This window comes from Mustela putorius, unplaced genomic scaffold (assembly GCF_011764305.1).
Source record: "Mustela putorius furo isolate JIRA1106 unplaced genomic scaffold, ASM1176430v1.1 tig00000139_pilon_pilon_pilon, whole genome shotgun sequence".
Classification (NCBI taxonomy): domain Eukaryota; kingdom Metazoa; phylum Chordata; class Mammalia; order Carnivora; family Mustelidae; genus Mustela; species Mustela putorius.
Genome location: NW_025421293.1, coordinates 13337650 through 13358700, shown reverse-complemented (window position 1 = coordinate 13358700; position 21051 = coordinate 13337650). Strand labels below are relative to the sequence as shown.

Genomic DNA, 21051 nt, shown 5'->3' with positions numbered 1-21051 from the left:
GCCTTTGGCTCAGGTCGTGATCTCAGGGTCCTGGGATCGAGCCCCGCATCGGGCTCTCTGCTCAGTAGGGAGCCTGCTTCGCCTCCCCCCCCCACACGCCTGCCTCTCTGCCTCCTTGTGATCTCTGTCAAGTAAATAAATAAAATCTTTAAAAAAAAAAAAAAAACAACCCAACAACAGCAGCAAAATCGGGGCCATTTTCAGACCAAGAAAAAGAGAGAATTTATCGCCAACAGACCCTCATTAAAGGAACTTCTAAGGGACATAACTCTGAAGGAAGAAAAATACTAGGTCTGGATGCGGAGAGGAATAGTGATCAAAGAAAATGGCAAATATATACATAAATCTAGACAAATGTAGAAAACAAAACTAAGGATGCCTATTTTGTGGGTTTAAAAATAAGAGAACTAAAATACTGGGCAGCAGTCCATGAGCTGATATGCTTAACATTTAGAAATGAATCCAAAAGTCCTTGCATTTTGGGGGAGGAGAACAAAAATGTTAGTTGACTTTATAGCTTATTAAATACGAATGTTTAAACGTCTCCAGTCTTGGGAAGCCTGGGAGCTCAGTGGGTCAATGCCTCTGTCTTCAGCTCAGGTCATGATCTCAGGGTCCTGGGATCGAGCCCCGCATCGGGCTCTCTGCTCAGCAGGGAGCCTGCTTCCCCCTCTCTCCCTGCCTGCCTCTCTGCCTCCTTGTGATTTGTCTGTCAAATAAATAAATAAAATCTTTTTTTTAAAAAAAAGGTCTCCAGTCTCCAATAAGTGAATAAGAAATGAAGTGTATAACTTTCAAACCAGAAGCCTGTGGGTGAGGGATAGAACTGGGAGGGAAGCACAACAAATATCTCAATCCTGAAGGGAAAAAAGTATATATAGATATAGATATAGATATAGGTATATCTATATATATATTTGAAGTTGGGGAATAGAAAAAGCACAAAATGAATGCTTTAACTCAAAAAGATTGTCCAGGTAGGAAAAAAAAAATCTAACTACAATAAACAAAATCATAACCAAGTTGGGTTTATCCTAGAAATACAAAGTTGCTTAAGTTTAGAAAATAGTATAAGAGATTTGAGTAAGGGGCGCCTGGGTGGCTCAGTGGGTTAAAGCCTCTGCCTTCAGCTCAGGTCATGATCCCAGGGTCCTGGGATCGAGCCCCACATCGGGCTCCCTGTTCAGCAATAAGCCTGCTTCTCCCTCTCCCACTCCTCCTGCTTGTGTTCCCTCTCTCACCATTTCTCTCTCTGCCAAATAAATGAATAAAATCTTTAAAAAAAAGAGATTTGATTAATTAAGAGTAAGGCAGAATTGTACATACTTCAGTAACTGTAGAAACAGCAACTGATAAGATCTGACATGCCTTCAAGATCAAACATATTTGCAAACTAGAAATGGAAAGGAAATAAATAAACTAATTAAATATATATATATATATATATATATATATATATATTTATCTCCACAGAAATCCTCCAGCAAACAAAATAGTTAGGAGTGAAAGTCTGAAGTTTTTCCTTCAAGACTGAAATGAAAACACAGATGCTCACTATTACTGCTACTATTTGGTGTCTTGTTCAAGATCCTATGCAGCATAGTAAAAATAAAATTAAAAAATATATAAAAAATCGAAAAATAGAAAATACTTATATAAATATACATAATACACATAAAATATTTATAAATTTATATTATATATTTATATAAATATATAAAACATTAATATATACAAATATTTATATAATATTATATCATATAATATAATATTAATTAATATAGAAGCAATTATATTATATTAATATGATTAATATATTATATTAATGTTATATATTATATTACATATATAAAACATAAATGTTTTATATATTATTAAAACATAAATGTTTTTATGTTTTTATAATATATACAATTGCATATAAATGTTTTTATGTTTTTATAATATATATAAAACATTTGTTTTATATATATTATATATAAAGATATTTAAAAAATAAAAAAAGAATGAAAGAAAGGAAAAAATAAAAGATCTAAAAATTGAGAAAGAAGGGGAAAAATCACTATTATCCCGCACAAATGATATTAGTATGTGCATAGAAAAACCAAAAAACCTGGAGACTAATTATCAGAACTTAAAAAAGAATTCAGTATCATTCCAATCCCAAGATTAAATATATAGAAAACCCCATGTTCTCTACACTAGTAAAAACATAAATGCTAGGTTTTAAAAAGACATCTACTAGCAAAAATTCAGCAAGACCTTTAGAGAGATTTTAAACGTTTATTGAAAGACGTTCTAGAAGACCTAAAGAAATGGAAAGATAAACCAAATTCACAGACGGACACAGTATCGGAAAGATGCCCGTTCTCTGCAAATGGATTGAATATAGATTCGAGACAAGTGAAGTCCCAACAGGGTATTTTAGAGAACACGAGGAGCAGGTGCGGGAGGTGCTAGAGGGGAAGCAAGTGATCAAGAAGAATCAAGACACAAGATCAAAGAATGAGGTCAAATGGATTGGTCCTACCAGGCATTAAGATCAAAAGTGAAGCAAAAAGTGATTGAGCCTGCTGGCTGCTGGGGCACCTGGGTGGCTCAGTGGGTTAAGCGTCTGCCTTCGGCTCAGGTCATGGTCTCAGGGTCCTGGGATCGAGCCCCGCATCAGGCTCCCTGCTTGGCAGAGGGTCTGCTTCTCTCTCTGCCCCTCCCACCCACTTGTGTGTTCTCTCTCTCTAATAAATAAAATCTGAAAAAAAGAAAAAAAGGTTGGTAGGTATTGGGGGGTGGGTGGAGGGACAGGTGTGTGAGTGAGTACATTTCCTATCTTCTTTAGAATGAAGTGTGGTCATGTGATCGTGTTCCTTTCAATTCCAGGTGAACAAAAACAGTAGGTCTTCTTCCCAGGACAGGTGCATAATAAACCTCCCATGTGTGCACTTTCCTGCTCTTTCCCTTCCATTGACCAGGTGAAAACACCATGGCCACGGGGTATGGTGGAAAGAGCCTGGCGCCCTGAGCGAAGGCAGCTGTCCTCCTAACCTGAAAACCCGCCCCGCGTTTTGCATGAGGAAAAAAAAAAACCAGATACTTCCTGTTCTTTAAGACATTGGTATTGTGGGGTCCCCTTGCTCTGCAGTACAGCCGACCCTCAATACTACACTACAGTAATGAAGGCATCTTGGTATCGACCTGTGATTTTGGGTAGAAAAAGCTGGATAAATGGCAAATCAACACATTTCTTGAGAACTAAGAGACTCAGAGAACTAACATCAGAGGAGTGAGGTCACAGGACAAATGGCCTCCTTGAGAATGTGAGAGACGGGGACATCTAGCAGGAGGCAGCAATAGAGACCTATTAGAGGGACAGAAGCTGCTGGTACCATACACTGGTAGGAACTCTTCACGGTGGTTTTGGCAGATTGCTGGAGGCCGAGTATTGACCAGTGAGACTGAAAAGCTAGGGGACCTCTCTGTGAAGGGGACACCACAATCTTCTTGGTTTCTCTACCAGGAACCCCACCAAGTTCTCACAGGGAGGACCCCAGGAAGATGTACCAGTGGCTCTGGCAGAGGGAGATGAAAGGAACCACCTTGAACAGACCCAGGACCTTCTTCACAGCCATAGTCACAGGTAAGGAAGGCGTCAAGGAAACAGACCAAGACACTGGCTGGAGGCGGGAGTGGGGCATAGAGGGGAAATCTGTATCCCTGGGGTACCCCAGCTCCAAGGCACAGGCCCACTAAAAGACTGACACTTTATCACACATTCTAGAACATTCCACCACACCAGCAGGCTCCAGGACTACCATGGATTAGAGCTGAAAGTGCTGTAAAAACTCACCCTTTGAGGTGGAGGGAAGCTCAAAGTCAAGAATGGAAACAAAAATAGAGGTCTCCGAGGCGGCGGGAGCTTGATTTGTGCCTACAGCTACCGTGGACCTTAAACAGAGCTCAGTCCTGGTCATATGAATGTATGTCCTCCCGCTAAAGGCCTCTTTACCTCAGGTTCTATTACTCTCCATGGAAAAGCACAAGGAATGCCAACAGGCAAGAAAAAAATCCACATTTTGAAGTGACAAGGCGGTGATCAGAAGCAGACTCAGGTACAACAAGGGTACTGGAACTATCAGATGGGGAATTTAAAATAACTGTGGTTAACAGGTGGATGGTGCTATTTTTTCCAGTAGTAAAAGTAACAGGCAGATGGGTCACGTAACCAGAGATGGAAGCTCTTGGTGAGAACCGAGAGGGCAGGCTAGAAGCAAAAAACACAGTATTGGGAATGAAGAGCACCTCTGACAAGCTCGCAAGGCAAAAAAGAAAAAAAAAGAAAAAAAAATCAGTGGGGCACCTGGGTGGCTCAGTGGGTTAAAGCTTCTGCCTTCGGTTCGGGTCATGATCCCAGGGTCCTGGGATCGAGCCCCACATCAGGCTCTCTGCTCAGCGGGGAGCCTGCTTCCCTCTCTCTCTCTGCCTGCCTCTCTGCCTACTTGTGATCTCTGTCTGTCAAATAAATAAATAAAATCTTTAAAAAAAAATCAGTGCATGTGAATATAGGTTAACCTAACTTCCCAAACTGAAATACAGAAAGAGAAAAGAGTAGGGGGAAAATCAGAACGGAATAAGCAAGAATTATTGGATAATATCAGAGGTGGAGGATACATGTAATTGGATGAGTCGGGGGCGGGGCAGAGAAAAAGAGAAGCCGGAGGTATATTTGAATTAATTTGAATTAATAATTACCTAGAACTTTCCAGAGCTAATGACACCAAACTGCACAAATCCAGACTGGTGCAGATCCATGAGCCAGCCCTGCACCTTCCCACCTGCCCTCCCCCCTTCACCGACAGCTGGACCATGACGTCAGATTGTACCCACGTAGCTGGGATTGGGAATGAGGAGGGGGTTTCTCACCCCGCAAATGACCGGAGAAACAGACGTGCAATTGAAAGAGTTTATTTTAGACTATAAAAAAAAAGAGAGAGAGAATACCAAGAAGGATAAATAACAAGAAAGACACATCTACAGGGGTGACTGGCTGGCTCAGTCGGTTAAGCATCTGCCTTTGGCTCAGGTTGTGATCCTGGGGTCCTGGGATCAAGCCCTGCATCAGGTTCTTTACTCAATGGGGAGCCTGCTTCTCCCTCTCTTCCCCGCACGTGCTCTCTCTCTCGCCTGCTCGCTCTGTACTCTTCCTCTCAAATACATAAAGTCTTTTAAAAAAGAAAAAGAAAAGAAAAAGCACCTACATACATCAGATCCAAACTACAGCAGTCCAAAGATGAGCAGGAAATCTAGAAAGCATCCTCAGGGGGAGAAAACACCTACAAAGCACTAATGGTAAGAATCACAGTGGTCTCCTTGTCAGCCATCATGCAGCGAGAGTGGAGGGCCGTATCCAAGTATCAAGAAAGAAAAAGTTAGCAACCTAGAATTCTATATCCAAGGAAATCGTCCTCAAAGGGAAAGAGAAATAAAGACTTGCTCAGATAAACTAAATGCAGAGAATTTATGGCCAGCAAGACTTGCCCTGTAAGACATGTTAAAAGTGGATCTTCAGGCAGAAGAAAGACATTATAAAGAAAGGAAGAACACTGGAGAAGGAATAAATAAATACATGTAAAATAAGATCTTTCATTTTTCTCATTCTTTTTTTTTTTAAAGATTGTATTTTTTATTTGACAGACAGAGATCACAAGTAGACAGAGAGGCAGGCAGAGAGAGAGGGAGGAAGCAGGCTCCCTGCCGAGCAGAGAGCCCGATGCAGGGCTTGATCCCACTGAGATCATGACCTGAGCTGAAGGCAGAGGCTTAACCCACTGAGCCACCCAGGCGCCCCCATTTTTCTAATTTCTAATTGACCTAAAATAGAACTGTTATCTCAAGTACAGATCTTCCTCGAGTTCTGATGGGGTTACCTCCTGATCAGCCCATTGGAAGCTGAAAATACTGTTAAGTCAAAATGCAACTTAATACACTTAACCTATCGAACATTACATCGTAGCTACATTTAAGCCTACCTTCCATGGGCTCAGAACACTGACATTAGCCCACAGTTGGGCAAAATTGTCTAACACCAAGCCAATTTTATAATAAAGGGCTGAATATCCCATGTCCTCCATCGGATACTGTACCGAAAGTGAAAACATGGGTGTGTGGGTGCAGGATGCTTGGAAGTGTACTGGCTATGTTCATCCTGGCACTGCTGAGGGGCAGCCGCAGCCCAGGGCTGCCCAGCAGCAGGAGAGAAATCATAATGCAATAGCCAGGCTGGGAACATACCCAAATCCAGCTCAAAGTACAGCTTCTACTGAAAAAGTACAGTTTCTACTTTTGCATCACCATAAAGTCAAAAAATGTAGGGTCTTAAGTGGAACCATTATAAGTGGGGGCGGGTCTACGATAGCAACAATGTTTGTGACTTTTCCCTAATAGTCACAGTGTATCAGGTGATTCTAGTTTGGGGGCTGGTGAAATGAATGACCATGTTCTTACTCAGTGCCTATGCTACCTATGAGCCCAAGGCAGATGCATAACCTGACTAAGCCACCCCAACTGATTTGAATTTTAAAGAGATACTTAGTGTATAATTTTAAAATGCTTGAAGACTTGGAGAAACATGTAATCTAGTGCTTTGTGGTCAAAGAGCTGGCAAGAAGGGACCCAGAAAGGCTCAGAAAATAGTCACCTTATACCATAGACAGTGGGCATGCAGAGGAGGGCTTACACCAGGACGGATGGTTGAAGATGTGGAAAAGGAGCTGTTATCCCCCATATCTCCTCCCCAGCCCAGGAGGAGAAGGAAAGTTTGCTCCCTGGAGAACAGGGCACCAGGTATGAGCAGTAAAGGGCCATGGGAAGAGGCAGCGGAGTGGGGGAGCGAGAAGCCTGGGGGGACTGTAACTTTCTATGATAAGCCATGAGGAAATACTGCATATTTAAAACCAATACATGTATTTATTAGATAAATATAAAAAACAAACTTGAGGGCGCCTGGGTGGCTCAGTGGGTTAAGCTTCTGCCTTCGGCTCAGGTCATGATCTCAGGGTCCTGGGATCGAGCCCCGCATGCGGCTCTCTGCTCATCAGGGAGCCTGCTTCCCTCTCTCTCTCTCTGCCTGCCTCTCTGCCTACTTGTGATCTCTCTCTGTCAAATAAATAAATAAAATCTTAAAAAACAAACAAACAAACAAACAAACAAACGAAAAACAAACTTGAAACAAGGTCAAAAAGGTAACAATAAGAACTCCCCAATTAAATCTCTTCTGAGCTCGGTCCTTAGGATGGCTTTCTCCGTTCTGGTCCAGGGCACAGGACCTGGGCACAGGTCTGGTTGCAGGATGCAGCAGCCCCATGAGCCTCCCCACTGTCAGATCCTATCCCTCCCCGGAGGCCTGTCCCTACATGGCTGGGGTCAGAACTCCATCCGGGGAATACAGGGTGCTCCCGTAATGACTTCAACACTTCTTCTCAACTTAGTCCTTCTTCTCACTTTCATTTTTCCCCCAAATGGGATAATCTATCATTTACCCTGCCTTGCCTGGGGCTATGCTATTTATAACAATAGAAACAGCATTTTTGGCTTGTCATCTTTCTCCAAAGGAACTCAGATTGCCTCTAAACCTTTAGTGTGCATACAAAGTACCTTGGAATATTGTTGAAATGCGGATTCTAATTTAGCGGGTCTGGGGGCGGGACCTAGGAATCTGCATTTCTAGCCGGCTTCCAGGTAAGTGGAATGTTCATAAAACAGTACTGCTGGTCCATGGCCCACACCCTGAGTGGCAAAGGGACCTGGGGCAACTTTATGGGGTCATGGAAACAGTCTATGTCTTGACTGTGGTTGTCATTACATGGGTATATACATTTTTCAAAACACACTGGACTGTATAATTAAAATGGGTACATTTTATCCTATGTGAATTATCCTTCAGTAAAATTTATATTAAAGGAAAATCACTCTACAGGGATTATAGATATAAATGTGGAAAAAGAGGGACGCCTGCCTGCGTGGTTCAGTCGGTTAAGTGACTGCCTTTGGCTCTGGTCATGATCCCAGGGTCCTGGGATAGAGCCCCATATCAGGCTTCCTGCTCTGCGGGGAGCCTACTTCTCCCTCTCCTTCTATTCCTCTCCCTGCTTGTTCTTCCTTTCTCTCTCCCTCTCAAATAAATGAAATCGTCAAAAAAAATGTGAAAGATGAAACAATAAAGCTTTAAGAAGAAGCCATAAACCTTGGGGTAGACAAGTCTTTCTGCAAAGGATTCAAAAAATAATTGGCCATAAGGAAAAAATCCACGTCAACTGGACTACATTAAAATGAAAAACTTCCATTCATCAGCAGACTTTATTAAGAAGATGAAAGAGCAAGCCATAAACTGAAGAAAGATAGCAGTAACACACATGTCTGACAATGGACTCCTACCTATCATATACAAAGAACTACTATAATTCAATAAGAAACTGCCAACCTAAGAGATTAACAGACAAAACACGTTAGGGGGTGTTTTGCCAAGGACGATATCCAAAATGGCCAATACACACATAAAAAGTGACTCGACTTAGTCACAGGCGAAATGCAAATTGAAGCCACAACATTATTTATTTTGGCCGTAGCCCTACTGGAATGGATAATACGCACAGACAGACACCAGCATGTGTGAGCAAAGACGCCGGGCAGCTGGACCTCACATGTGACACTGACAGGGGTGTAGTCTGGAACATTCTTGGAGAATGACTTGACAGAATTTAGCAGAGCTGACTAGCAGCAAACTCAGTGATTCAGCAGATCCGCCTCTGGAGTGGAAATACAGGCCTGGATCTCCAAAAGACAGGGTAAGAATGTTCCCAGCAGCCTTATTCCCAATGGCAAGAAATCAGAAACAACCCAAGGAGCCTTCACCAGTAAGTACAGATAAAAATGTATAAAATGTGCAATATTCATGAAACAGGCTGTCTCTGGCGAGGGGCTAAGTGCCAAGTACAGCCACACGTGCAAAACGTAGATGCCACTCGGGGGGTCTGGATAGAAGATACAGCTCCCAATTAGATTTGTAGTTTCAAGAAACAGTATATTTTTAGCATCTCGATGTCCCACACAATACTGGGGACATACCCATACTAGTCATTATGACTATATGGAGAGTCACTATGATCACTAATGACCATACTAGTCATTATGACTATGATCACTAATGATAGTCATTAATTTTCAGCCCGTCAAGTTCTGTTTCCTTTTTTTTTTTAAAGATTTTATTTATTTATTTGACAGAGAGAGATCACAAGTAGGCAGAGAGGCAGGCAGAGAGAGAGAGAGAGGGAAGCAGGCTTCCTGCTGAGCAGAGAGACCCATGCGGGACTCGATCCCAGGACCCTGAGATCATGACCTGAGCCGAAGGCAGCGGCTTAACCCACTGAGCCACCCAGGTGCCCCAAGTTCTGTTTCCTGATGTGGGCGCCGGTGACATGGACACGTGAGCTTTGCGTAACCTCCCCTGGGTCGTGTGCTTGGGGTCTGCACACGTCTCTCGTGTGAAAGTTACCCTTCAATGGGAAGTTTATCTGAAATCACAATAAAACGAATCCTGGCCCGTGTCCCATCGCAGGGAGGGGCCTGCCTCTCGCCTCGAGTCTCCCATCTGTTCTCCTTGTTGCCACTCGTGATCTTTCGAACCTGCACATCCATCCTGGCTCGCGGCTCCTGCTCAGAACCCCCCAGCGGCCGGCTCTCGCCCACAGGACAGCATCTGCCTCCTTGGCACGGCAGCCCACGGCTCTCAGTGGCCTCTCCTCCCTCTGCCCTGATTCCTCCCCATCTTTTCTTTTTTTTTTTTTTAAGATTTTATTTATTTATTTGACAGACAGAGATCACAAGTAGACAGAGAGGCAGGCAGAGAGAGGAGGAAGCAGGCTCCCTGCTGAGCAGAGAGCCCGATGCAGGGCTCAATCCCAGGACCCTGGGATCATGACCTGAGCTGAAGGCAGAAGCTTAACCCGCTGAGCCACCCAGGCGCCCCCCTCCCCATCTTTTTGTCTGAGCCTGACGCTCACTGCCCCTCCATGGCTTTAGCATAGGCTGGTTCTCTGCAGGCAAAAGCCTTGTTATGCTCCCAGACTCTGTTCAGCCTCGATCGGGTGCTCCCTCACCTGACTCCTCACCACACTACAGGCCGGTTGGGGCCGGGATGCCAGCTCGCCCTCCTTTTATCCTTAGCATCTAGCAGGGGGCCTGAGGCTGGTGGACAATGGGCATGTGTGAGGGATGGGTAAATGGATAACAGCAGTAATGGGGGGTTCAGGTACGGCGGGGGTGGGGGTTGGGTAGAGGAGTAAATTGTTCTCGATATATTCTAGATTGGGCATGAGCACTTTTGGAGCTTGCTCTAGGTTCCCGTGCTAACAAGCAGCATACGCCTGCACCATGAGTGTGCACGTGTCCCTTCCTGTGTGTCTCCCCAAGTGATGAGCCCGCTGCAGGTGCTGGGCACTCAGGGGAGGGCATCTTGCCTAATACTGCTGTGACCCCCACGTTACAGAAGAGGAGAAGTGCAGAGATGTTCGGGGATCCATTCAAGGTCTTGTGTCTGGTGGGAGGCAGAGCCCACACCTTCCACGTATACTCTTTCTTCTGTGAATAATAACCAGGTGCTGAATCACAAAAATGTCCCTCGGGACAGGAAAGGTGAGGGAGGAAGTATCAGGACCCACTCCGCCCCAGCCGTGGTTTGACTCAGGCTACCCTTCTGGTCCTGCTCAAATCAGTCTCTGTGGGTAGCCACCCCCTGTCCTGTGGAACGGCCCGTCGGGAAGGGGCACCACCCCGAGCCCTTAAACACGACGTTCAGCTCTGTCCAGAGACTTTCAACGCCTGCCTGAGATTTTCAGGTTTGAAACAAAACAAAAATCTGATTCACTGTTTCCAGGCCTACAGGAAACACAAGTCCTTTATTTTTCTGCCACTAACCAAAAAAAAAAAAAAAAAAAAAAGAAAGAAAGAAAGAAAGAAATCAACCCAGAAAAAAAAGACCCTTTATGTCTTCGAAAAGTTGTGACTGCTTCTCATTTCACACCACACCAAACATTGTTCATGACAAAGGCCGGAGAATGAAGCCAGAAGGAAATGAATTACAATAAAACGCACTCGCTAATAAATAAGAGCCCGACCAATGAATCCAACTCAGAATACACCACTGGCAAGAAGAAATGCCCCAAAGCTTCGCTTAAACCAAATAATGTAAGAACAGATGGCTCCCCTGGGTCTGAGGGAAAAGTTCATGCATACAGGAGGCTACAAATGGGGACTCTTGTTTGGGATTTTCACAGAAAACACAGGGCATTAACAACGTTCAAGGTGAAAGCAGGGAGACGTGTGGATTTGGGGACAGGGAAGTTTTTATCAGGTGACAGAATGGATGGTTAAGGACTCCTCCATGGAGGTCCACTCTGGAAATAAGCCGGAGCTGGGCTCGGCCACAGGACCAACCTCTCCCGACTGCCCAAAGGGAGAATTAACTTAACTCCAGAATTTGGGTCCTAAAGATGAACCCTGAAGGGAGACAAAAATTTACTTCGGGAAGATTTTTGTTCCCCACCTGCTGGGCGGAAGCATCACAAAGTGGGGGGGGCAGACCATGGTTGGAGACACAACGGCTCACCCCTGACCACCTGTAGGGCCCCAGAGAAAGCCACCTGCCCTGGCATTAAAGATATCGCGATCTTCCAAGCTTAGAAGATCATGCCCCACGCCCAGTATTATGGTCCGCCCCCCTTCCTCGTCATCATTAGGGAAATCCAAATGGTGTGGTCTTGCCAGAGCAGGAGAAAAGGAAAGCAAAGCCCAAGGAGATGGTGCCGAGGAAGCCATGGCTACCAAGAGTTACGGACTAGAGAGGTCAATTAATAACCATAAAACCTCACACTTATATATAACATTTTGTAATTTCCAAAGCGATTTTTCACCGGCTATCTCATCTGCTCCCCAAAGCAATTTTTGGGTGGTCGGGAGGCAGAGGTTGTTTATCTCCCTCTTGCTCGTGAAGAAGCAAAAATCTTGGGACAGTGAGGTGATTTGCTCAAGGTCACGCAGCGATCACAGATTTTGAAGGCTCTGAGCATTCCCGGTTCTGACAAGCAAGTGCGCAGATGACTCATTGGGGGCACCCAGCTTCAGTTTTCAGTCTTACACCCACAGCAGACGTGGGCAATCGAGCACAGAACTCCTCCACCGCGCTCGGTCCTTCTCACGCAAGCCCTCACTAGCTGCAAGGACTGGCCCTCGAGAAGGACCTCGTGCGCCGTCCCAAGTCCTGTGTAACTGTGTTGCGTCGGAGGAGACTGAGCCCAGAAGGCAGAAGGGACTTGGCCAAGATTGCGCAATGGGTTTGCGGTCCAGACTCCAAGTCCCCACCCCCCCACTCCCTCGGCCTTGCTGAGCTGGGCGGTGTCTCCAACACCCCACGCCATTCTCCACCCGCTGGGGGAGCGAGGCCCCAAAGAGATGCACCAACAAGGCGTAAGAAGGGCGTTCTCCACGACCTCACCAGAGCAGGTGGATTTCCGTTAAGCAGGGCACGCAGTGCTGTTTCTGAGAGAGGAATCAGGAGCCTCTTGGAGGTGGTTAAGCCTGGGCACCCGGCAGGGTCGTGAAATTCTGGATCTGCTCTGTGTCCAGGTCAAGTTGAGACTGCTGGCTGTTGGCTTCTAGAGCTCAGGAGGGGGCCTGAGCAGCAGACAGAGACCTGGACGTCGTGAGATTGGGGGCACCTGGGGAAGATGAGCACGGGGAGAAGAGGCCCCAGACACTCTGACCCTGAGGTCGGGGGTTACGGAGGAACCAGAAAAGAGAAGTAGGAAGGAGTGGTCAGTGCGGCGGGACCCACGCCGTGTCCTGAAGAGGACGGAGAGGACGGTCACGTGAGGCCGGGATTAGGTCATGGGAGCACTAAGAACGGACCCCTGGATGAAGCTGCCTGGGGGCCATCAGTGACCTTGATGAGAGCTATTAGAACTGAGTGCTGGGGCCCAGACGGAGGGCAGCGGAGGAGCGGGGGACAGAGAGTGTAGACAACCTTTCCAGAGAGACCTGCTCGAAAGCTGATGGCCTAAATTGCATCCTCCGTGTTCATAAACTGAAGCCCCAGGGACCTGTAGTCGGCGATCCTCCATCAGAGGAGGAAACGGGACACACACATAGTCTTAGCAGCAAATGCACCGAGCGGGAAAGGTGGCCGTCCACCTGCCCTAGATATGGACCTTCGGAGACCCCAGCCCTGGCCTCACGTTCCTCGGGGACGTCCAGCCTCCCGGACTGAGACAGTAAGTCCCCACTGTGGGATTCTGCTCTAGTGGCGGCGGCGGGGGACTGGTGCGAAGCCGGCCAGAGCCAGGCTTGCCGGGAGCCGCGAGGGGCCAGGAAAGCCGGGGGGGTGGTGGGCTACTCTTTTCTTTAAAGTCTGGTAGAGCCACAGCCTATCTGTAGGCAGATGGCCATGATCCTTAGGGAGAGGGGAGATGTGGACGACTTAGGAGAGCAAGGGTGCTGGGGGGCAGGGATCCTCTGGACAGATGTGACTGGCCCCGGGACCCATGCAGGGGGAAGGGGGTGGGGAGCGGCAGCGAGCCCAGACCCAGGAGGGAGGGTGGCCGCCGGCTCAGGGCAGGAGGGCCTGTTCGTTTGATTCTGCCACAAGACAGAGAAGGTTGGGCTTAAAAAGTATATTTTAAAGTTAGTTAAGAAAGGCACAATACAGTGTCAAAGTTCTATATGACACTGAGGGAGAAAGATGGGTCCGTTCCCTGTGGACGCCCTGTGCTCTGCTGTAGTCGGGGGGGGGGTCCCCTACTTGGAGTCACTTTCCTCTGAGACCTAAAACCTCCCCGAATATAGAAGCCATGAGACAGAAACTGCCCAAGAGACCCTGGGAGAACATCCCCCCGAACAGAGGATCTCTCTGAACCCGTCTCTTCGTCCACAAACAGGGATGACCCCGGGTTACGGGGCCCCAGGAGTGATGGAGGTTTACATGCGGGGCTTTGAAAAGCACCTGAGAATCGGGGCCTGGAGCCTGGGATGGCTGAGTGAGGTATCTCTACTACTCAGCTGAACATGTCGCCCTGAACCAACTATACTTGAATCCCTTAAAAAAAGAAAAGAAAAGAAAAAAGAAAAGAAAAGGCCATTTCTTCTTAGAAACCTTCAGTGAATCCCATAATCCTTACTCAGAGGCCAGGAAGGAAGTACTAATGTCGGTAAGTCACGGTTATATTTCATTCCAATGTTCATCCACTAAAATAATAATTAACTGACGTTCAGTAATGCTGGCGTGGGGCTTCTGTGTGCCTTTAGATTTAAAAAAAAAAAAAAAAGAACGGGTCATTGCTACTCAGACTTCCGCAAGAATGTCCACTGCGCCTTTATCATAAGAGCCCCTAAGTGCAAACACGCAGATGTTTCCCAATGGGAGATGGTAAAGAAAGCGCGGTACGTTCACACGGCGCGGGCCCTACAACCCCAGTGCGGCAGCACACGGCGTCAACCAGCGGGTCTCAGGCAGGAGGCAGAAGGGAACGTGCCCTGTGGTTCCATTTATGTGACATCCAAGGGCAGGCAAAGCAGGTCGGGGGGGGGAGGTGAGCAGCAGGACTCACCAACCCCAGGGACCTGGAAGGCTCCCTGACCCCAGGGGCTGGAAGGGACTTGTGTCTCCACCTGGGTGCTTGGCTACACAGGTGGATGGACACACTCAGTGGCTGTGCAGGTCAGATGCATGTCATGTCTTTCAACGGGAGTGCTGAGGTCCTGGGATTTCTCTTACTGTGATGCCACTGAGATCAGAAGTCAGGTTCTCGGGGTGGGGGGGAGCGGGAAGGTGGGACCCAGGGCAGCTAGGACAGCAGCAACAGTGGATGGGAATGACTCTAGACATGCTTCCTAACCTTACTTTTTATTGTTTCCTTTTTTTTAAAATTTAATTTGAGAAAGAGCACGTGTGCACATGCCTGAGCCAGGGGGAGGGGCAAAGGGAGAGGGAGAAGCAGACTCCCTACTGTGCAGGGAGCCCGACATGGGGCTCGATCCCAGAACCCTCAGATCGGGACTCGAGCCGAAGGCAGATGCCAACCAAGCCACCCAAGCACCCCTGCGTTGTTGTTTTCTTGATCATCAAGATAACAGATGCTCTTGGTAAAAAAAGAAACATAAAGAGGGACAAAGACACAAAATAAATCCTATGAAACATAAAATAAATACCAAGCCGCTCTCCCCAAGGTCCAGACCAGAGCAGTTTCTTATACGTGTTAGTTTTTTCCAGAAACTCCTCAGATGTCCCCTCGAGTCCTGCCTGGCCCATTAATGGCCTCATAGAATTCCACAGTACTGGATGGACCTCACTCCTGGGGCACACTGGTGTGGCTTCGAACTTTTTCTTGTGATGATGCTACAGTGGACATCGGCGCGCAGAAACACTCCATCTGTGAGCTAAATTCTTAGAAGCGGGATTCCTGGGCCAGAGGGTTTAAGCACTTATCCTGTTGGTGAATATTGTCAAAGCCACGACGTGGAAAGTGGTACGCCCCTGCCGTTTGACTTCGCGTGCATTTCATTAGGAAGGAAACGCGTTGACTGGCGTGTTCATACTGTTTGCTCAGGTCCTTTAAGACTTTTCCTCTTGGGGCGCCTGGGTGGCTCAGTCGGTTAGGCATCTGAATTTGGCTAAGGTTGTGATGTCAGCCTTCCTGGGATGGAGTCCCATGTGGGTTTCCCCGCTCAGCACGGAACCTGCTTCTCCCTCTCCCTCTGTGGCTCCCTGCCGCTCGTGCTCTAGCTCTCTCTCAAATAAATAAATAAAATCTTCAAAAAAAAAAAAAAAAAAAGAATTCTCCTCGTGGACCAGGTTCTCCCCTTCTGGATTTGACAAACTATGGTCAGGGGTGAATCCTGCGTGCCCCATTTTGTGCCCTTGGCTTGATCTGGCCATAGTTGCTTGTGCATGCCGCTCTCACGCTGCAAGACCACAGCTGAGCAGTTTCCATAGCGATCGTCGGGCTCAAAAAGCCTAAAACATTTACTCTCTGGACCATCACAGAGAAAGTGTGCCAATTCCTACATCTTGTTGATGTGTGTGTGTGTGAATTCGAAGAGAGCACTGTGGTACATACGGTTTCGTGTTTAATTCCTCACTCTTCTCCCCACCTCCACCCCAAGGAACCAAGTCAGAAGTACAACTTTAAAAGGAGAAGTCCCCAGACACCTTCATTTGGAGGCACTGAGGTCTACGTTAATTTAGGGTTGGTATTTTTTTTTTTAAGATTTTTATTTATTTATTTGACAGAGATCACAAGTAGGCAGAGCAGCAGGCAGAGAGAGAGGGGGAAGCAGGCTCCCCGCTGAGCAGAGAGCCGGATGTGGGGCTTGATCTCAGGACCCTGGGATCATGACCCAAGCTGAAGGCAGAGGCTTTAACCCACTGAACCACCCAGGTGCCCCTAAGGGTTGGTATTTTTTTTTTTTTAAAGATTTTATTTATTCATTTGACAGAGAGAGATCACAGTAGACAGAGAGGCAGGCAGAGAGAGAGAGGGAGGCAGGCTCCCTGCTGAGCAGAGAGCCCGACGCGGGACTCGATCCCAGGACCCTGAGATCATGACCTGAGCCGAAGGCAGTGGCTTAATCCACTGAGCCACCCAGGCGCCCGGGTTGGTATTTTTATACGCATTTTACACAAGGGCAGCTAAGGCTTGGAGCTATGCTGACTTTCCTGAGTGTGCTGAGGACACCAGCTAGCGCTCTGCAGAGTCAGGGTGCATGCCCCTTCTGCTTCAGTCCAAGACCACAGATATTCCCACTCAAGGATCTTGCCTCCTTGTGGACAGGGCCAGCACCAGGGGTGGGTGGCGGTGACCGGAGAAAGCCAAGGCTAATGAGTGTTGCCTGCGGCACCATCAGGATCGGGGGTGAGGGGTGGGATTTGGGACAGAAGTGTGGCAGGCCCCGCCTTGTCACTACCGCATGTATGTCCAAGGACTGCTCATTCCTGAGTGGGAGTGGGGCAGGAAGGAAGTCTGTACCCTCAAAAGAGAAACCAACAGGGAGGAGGGAGCCCTCTTCTGGGGTGTAGAGTCTGTGCACCCCTCCCTTGGGCTCAGCCACAAGTGAAGACCATCATACAGTGGGGAATGACCCCCTCCAGTTGTGTGGGGAGCTGTGACACAGTACATGTGTCTGGGGGAGCCTGACCGTGGGGCTGGACCACAGAGAGAGCACACAAACCTGGGGGAAGTGGGAACACAACCCCTATGACTCCTTGGCACTGGGCCATGGACACCCGAACACAAGCATGACAGCGACCATCATAATCTCGAAGCCCTGAACAGATCGTGACCAAAAAAAAGTTACCCTCCTGAGAACATTAAAACCACTGATCCACAGAGCAGGAGGAGCTCACCAAGAGGTCAGGGGTTGATGCCCAGAGTGTTTCTCCTGCGAGGGCTGGCCCAGGTCGGGACTGGCATCTGGGAAAACTGATCTTAGAAGAAAAGCATTTTTAAAAAAGATTTTGTTTATTTATTTGACAGAGAGAGACACAGCAAGAGAAGGAACACAAGCAGGGGCAGAGGGAGAGGGAGAAGCAGGCTTCCCGCCGAGCAGGGAGCCGGAAGCGGAGCTCGATCCCAGGACCCCGGGATCATGACCCAAGCCGAAGGCAGACGCTTAATGACTGAGACACCCAGGTGCCCTGGAGAAAAGCATTTTTAAGGGGCATCCTGGAAAGCTGTCTTTCCCTTTTCTCTCTGTTCCTGTATTTAAATTGATGCAAATATTTTCTAGGCCAATGGGATACTGAAGAACGTCCAAACAATCGCCTGGAGGACAGCGTTTGGGGACAAGGAAGCCGTTAGCGATACTCGCAAAGGTGGTCATTTGTCACAATTCGTGTTTTCTCATTTGATGTTTGATATAACCGACAATCCTGAGAATAATCCGTAGGAATATCCGGGTTTCGCCGGGGAGAAACGACTCCCAGAAGCTGATGTGACGGCCCATCCAAGGTCACAGGCAGAGCACGGAGGACACGTCACGCCCTGTCCCCATCACCAGGGCGCCCGGCCTCCAAGGCTGAGCCGGGAGTGGAAGGCGGCCTTAAAATGGGCTCGAGCGGCTCCGCGGATCTTCCAACGTTCCTCTTCATCGCCATCATCTGAACATCAGGACCGAGCTCGTCTTCCCGGTGAGGTGCCGCGACGGGCCGCCTTCCCCCTTCACCACCCCTCCCCTCTGCCCCCGGCGCACCAGACACACAAGCCTTCAGTCCTGGGAAGCAAGTCATCTCTCCAAAGGATGGAGAAACACTAGCAGGAAAGTGAAAGAAGAGGCCAGGATGTTGTCCTGCCAGTGCTGTCTCAGCCTGGAACCTTCTACCCGTCATGCCCTCTGAGCGTGCTCACCTACCATGCCGCAGCCTTACTGCCCACCGTCCTCCCTCCCCAATTCTGTTCCATCTTGTTTTGAGTCTCAGTACGCTCAGCACGAACTACTTAGGGCAAGGACATCTGGGTCTCACTTCCCTTCGGTGTGTCCCCCTCGACGCCCAGGGCAGCACCCCCCTCGACAGTGCCCACTGCCTGATTCAAACAAGGGCCGTGACGTTTCGATGAACAGTTAGGTAGGTCCACAAGTCATCTGAAGAGATCTCACCAAGAATGAATGGATAAAACAAAGCCAAGAGGGTTGGCACCATGGAATACAGCTCAGCCTTAGAGAGGAAGGCGATTCAGATGCAGGAACCGCCTTATGGGAGGTCCCTGGAGGAATCAGGCTCACAGAGACAGAAAGCAGCAGGATGGATGCCAGGAACTGGGGGGAGGGTGGGGGGGTTAGTGTTGAATGGGGACAGAGCCTCAGAGTGGGAAAATGAGAAAGTTCTGGACACAGCAACAGCAGTGGAGAAGGTAAAATTCACATTACGTGTATTTTACCACCATTAAGAAAAACATCCCATCAAGGATCATTCGTGCGCTGACTCAAGACCAGACTGGCGGGGCCAGACGCCTTCCTTTTTGATGCCAGTGCTGAAATAAGCTTTGTTGCTGGAGTGTGTCGAGGCTCGGTGCCAGGCTCCCTCTGGCCTCAGAGCACCGCTGGCCCACGGTGGGACCAGCATTTCTTTATGGCTTCCTCGGGGGTGGACAGAAGGGATGAATCCGTGGCCCCCAGGACTACCAGGGAACATTGCACACACGGTAGGCACTCAGTAATTGTCAAGGGACTGACCAACATGTTTTCCCTTTCTAGAAGGTTGATAACCTTGTAGGTTCGAGAGAGTTGTAAATGTCAGGGCAAATTTTTGGAATTGCAAATCAAAGGCTCTCGGGGCGGTCTAGGCACAGACGTCAGTTTGGTCCAAGTCCAGGTGTAAGCAAATGGCCCTCCGCTGACCCACTCCTGGGCTGGTGGTGCTGGGAGGCTCCCAGCTTAGACAAACCTCTCCGTTCCTGCAGGGCAAGTGCAGCTGGGAAGGCTGTTTCCCTACAGCCTCCTAGTCTCCCTGTGGCCCCTCTAACTTTGTTCTGAGCTATGAAGCCACGAGAACTCACCTTCTCTCCCCATGCCCCAGGGTGCAGGAGAGCTTGGGGGAGGGGGGCCTTCCTGCCTAACCCTGTGCTGGGCTGGTCCTCCATCCAGGGAAGGGAACTACAGGCTGCGGTCACCAGGACCTCCTCCTGGCTTTGCTGGGAACTGGAGCCCCTCCTGTCCCCTCTCCATGGGAGAGGCGGTCCTTCCCCCTCCGCACCCAGGGGCCCCACCTTCTCGGGAGCCTCTTGAGTCAGGCCTCGCTGTGGTACGGAAACTTCCTGTCCTTTCAGATGTTAGAAAAGGTTCTTTTCCTCTCTGTGGGGCAGGTGCACCAAGGGGCGCCCTGCCAGGCCACTGCCAGGGACCGCTCTGGGGACCTGCTTCCCCGGACCCACGTCCAGGTTCACCCCTTTCTTCTGAGAGGGGTGTGGGGACTCTGCCAGGTGGAGACACAGGGAGACTGACCCGTCCCAGAGAGCACCGGGAGGAGACACAGGGAGGTGGAAAGTGGGACTAATCAGGGCTGGAAGGAGAGGTTTGGGGTAGCCGTGGGGGGCGGGGATACCACATGGAGAGTGAGGTAGAGAAAGGGAGGGGGAGAGAGATAGATGGGGGTCCAGCTCCGCAGGGCGAGGAGGGCAAGTCATCCTAGACCTCTCAGGTCGCTCCCACCCCGGGTGTGCTCTCCCCGGGTGCACCCCCACAGCAACCGCACCCCATCGCCAGCACCGCCCCCGTGCCCCACCCCCCATCTTCCCGCCGCACCCCTCCTGGGCCCGGATGCATTGTGGCCCCCCGCACGCCGTCCCACCCCCGCGTGTCCTCTCCCCCAGCACACCCCCCCACACCCCGACGGTGCCCCCCGCGGCGGAGGCATCCCCACGCTGCGCCCCCTAGTCGCGCCCCATGCCCCCCACCCCCGCGTCCGCCCTGCCTACCTGGGGCGCTCATGCTCCACCAGCCGCATTGGCCGCCTCCTCCGCGCAGGCGGCCGTCTTCCCCCTGGGTCCCAGCCCTTCGGCCCTCTGCGCCACCGCCCGGCCGTAGGTTAAAGGGTGCCACCGGCCCAGGGGCTGCAGGGCGGGGAGGGGGCTACGCGCAGCCCAGGCCGGAGTCCCCGAGGCCAGAGGAGGTGAAAGAGAGAAAAAAAGGAGAGAAAGTGTGTCATAGGCTGGCAGGGGGAGGGAAATGCAAAACCCGACAGGAAATGAGACTAAAAAATGCAAAAGGTTAGAAAGAGATAAGGAAGAGGGGGTGGGGCGGGGTTTGGGCCCCAGGCCCCTGGGGAGCAGAGGGGAAGAGAGTGGAGGGGAGAGCCCGTGGGTCCTGGGGTTGCAGTTCAGACCCCCCAGTTCCACTGCCTTGGCTCAGGGAACTTGGGGAGGACCAAGGGGGTGCCAGCTCTGGGTCCGGGTGTAGGCAGCTGTCCTTTTGCAGGAATTGGGCACATTCTGAAGAACTTCCAGGCCTCCTCCCTGT

The 21051-nt window shown here is 49.3% G+C and overlaps 1 protein-coding gene and 1 long non-coding RNA gene across 6 annotated transcripts in view; one reads left to right on the top strand and one right to left on the bottom strand.

Moving 5' to 3' along the window:
* Positions 1-20758, bottom strand: part of CARD11 (caspase recruitment domain family member 11) — a 110902-nt gene extending 90144 nt beyond the window's left edge. For all 3 annotated transcript variants that reach the window (XM_004776364.3, XM_013047778.2, XM_013047779.2), the window contains exon 1: positions 20511-20758. Coding sequence is in view for 2 of the 3 variants with exons in the window: in XM_013047778.2 (XP_012903232.1) it covers positions 20511-20523 (13 nt within the window). In the remaining variant the exon portion in view is untranslated. The remainder of the gene's footprint in view (positions 1-20510) is intronic.
* Positions 12257-20521, top strand: LOC106004090. Of its 3 annotated transcripts, none has more exons than XR_001176942.2 (3): positions 12257-13316; positions 13980-14249; positions 17827-20521. It is a non-coding gene; the product is annotated as an uncharacterized LOC106004090 (long non-coding RNA). The 3 variants fall into 3 exon arrangements; XR_006605281.1 differs by lacking the exon at positions 17827-20521 and adding an exon at positions 16204-16328; XR_001176941.2 differs by lacking the exon at positions 17827-20521 and adding an exon at positions 15311-15796.
* Positions 20759-21051: the final 293 nt, after the last annotated feature.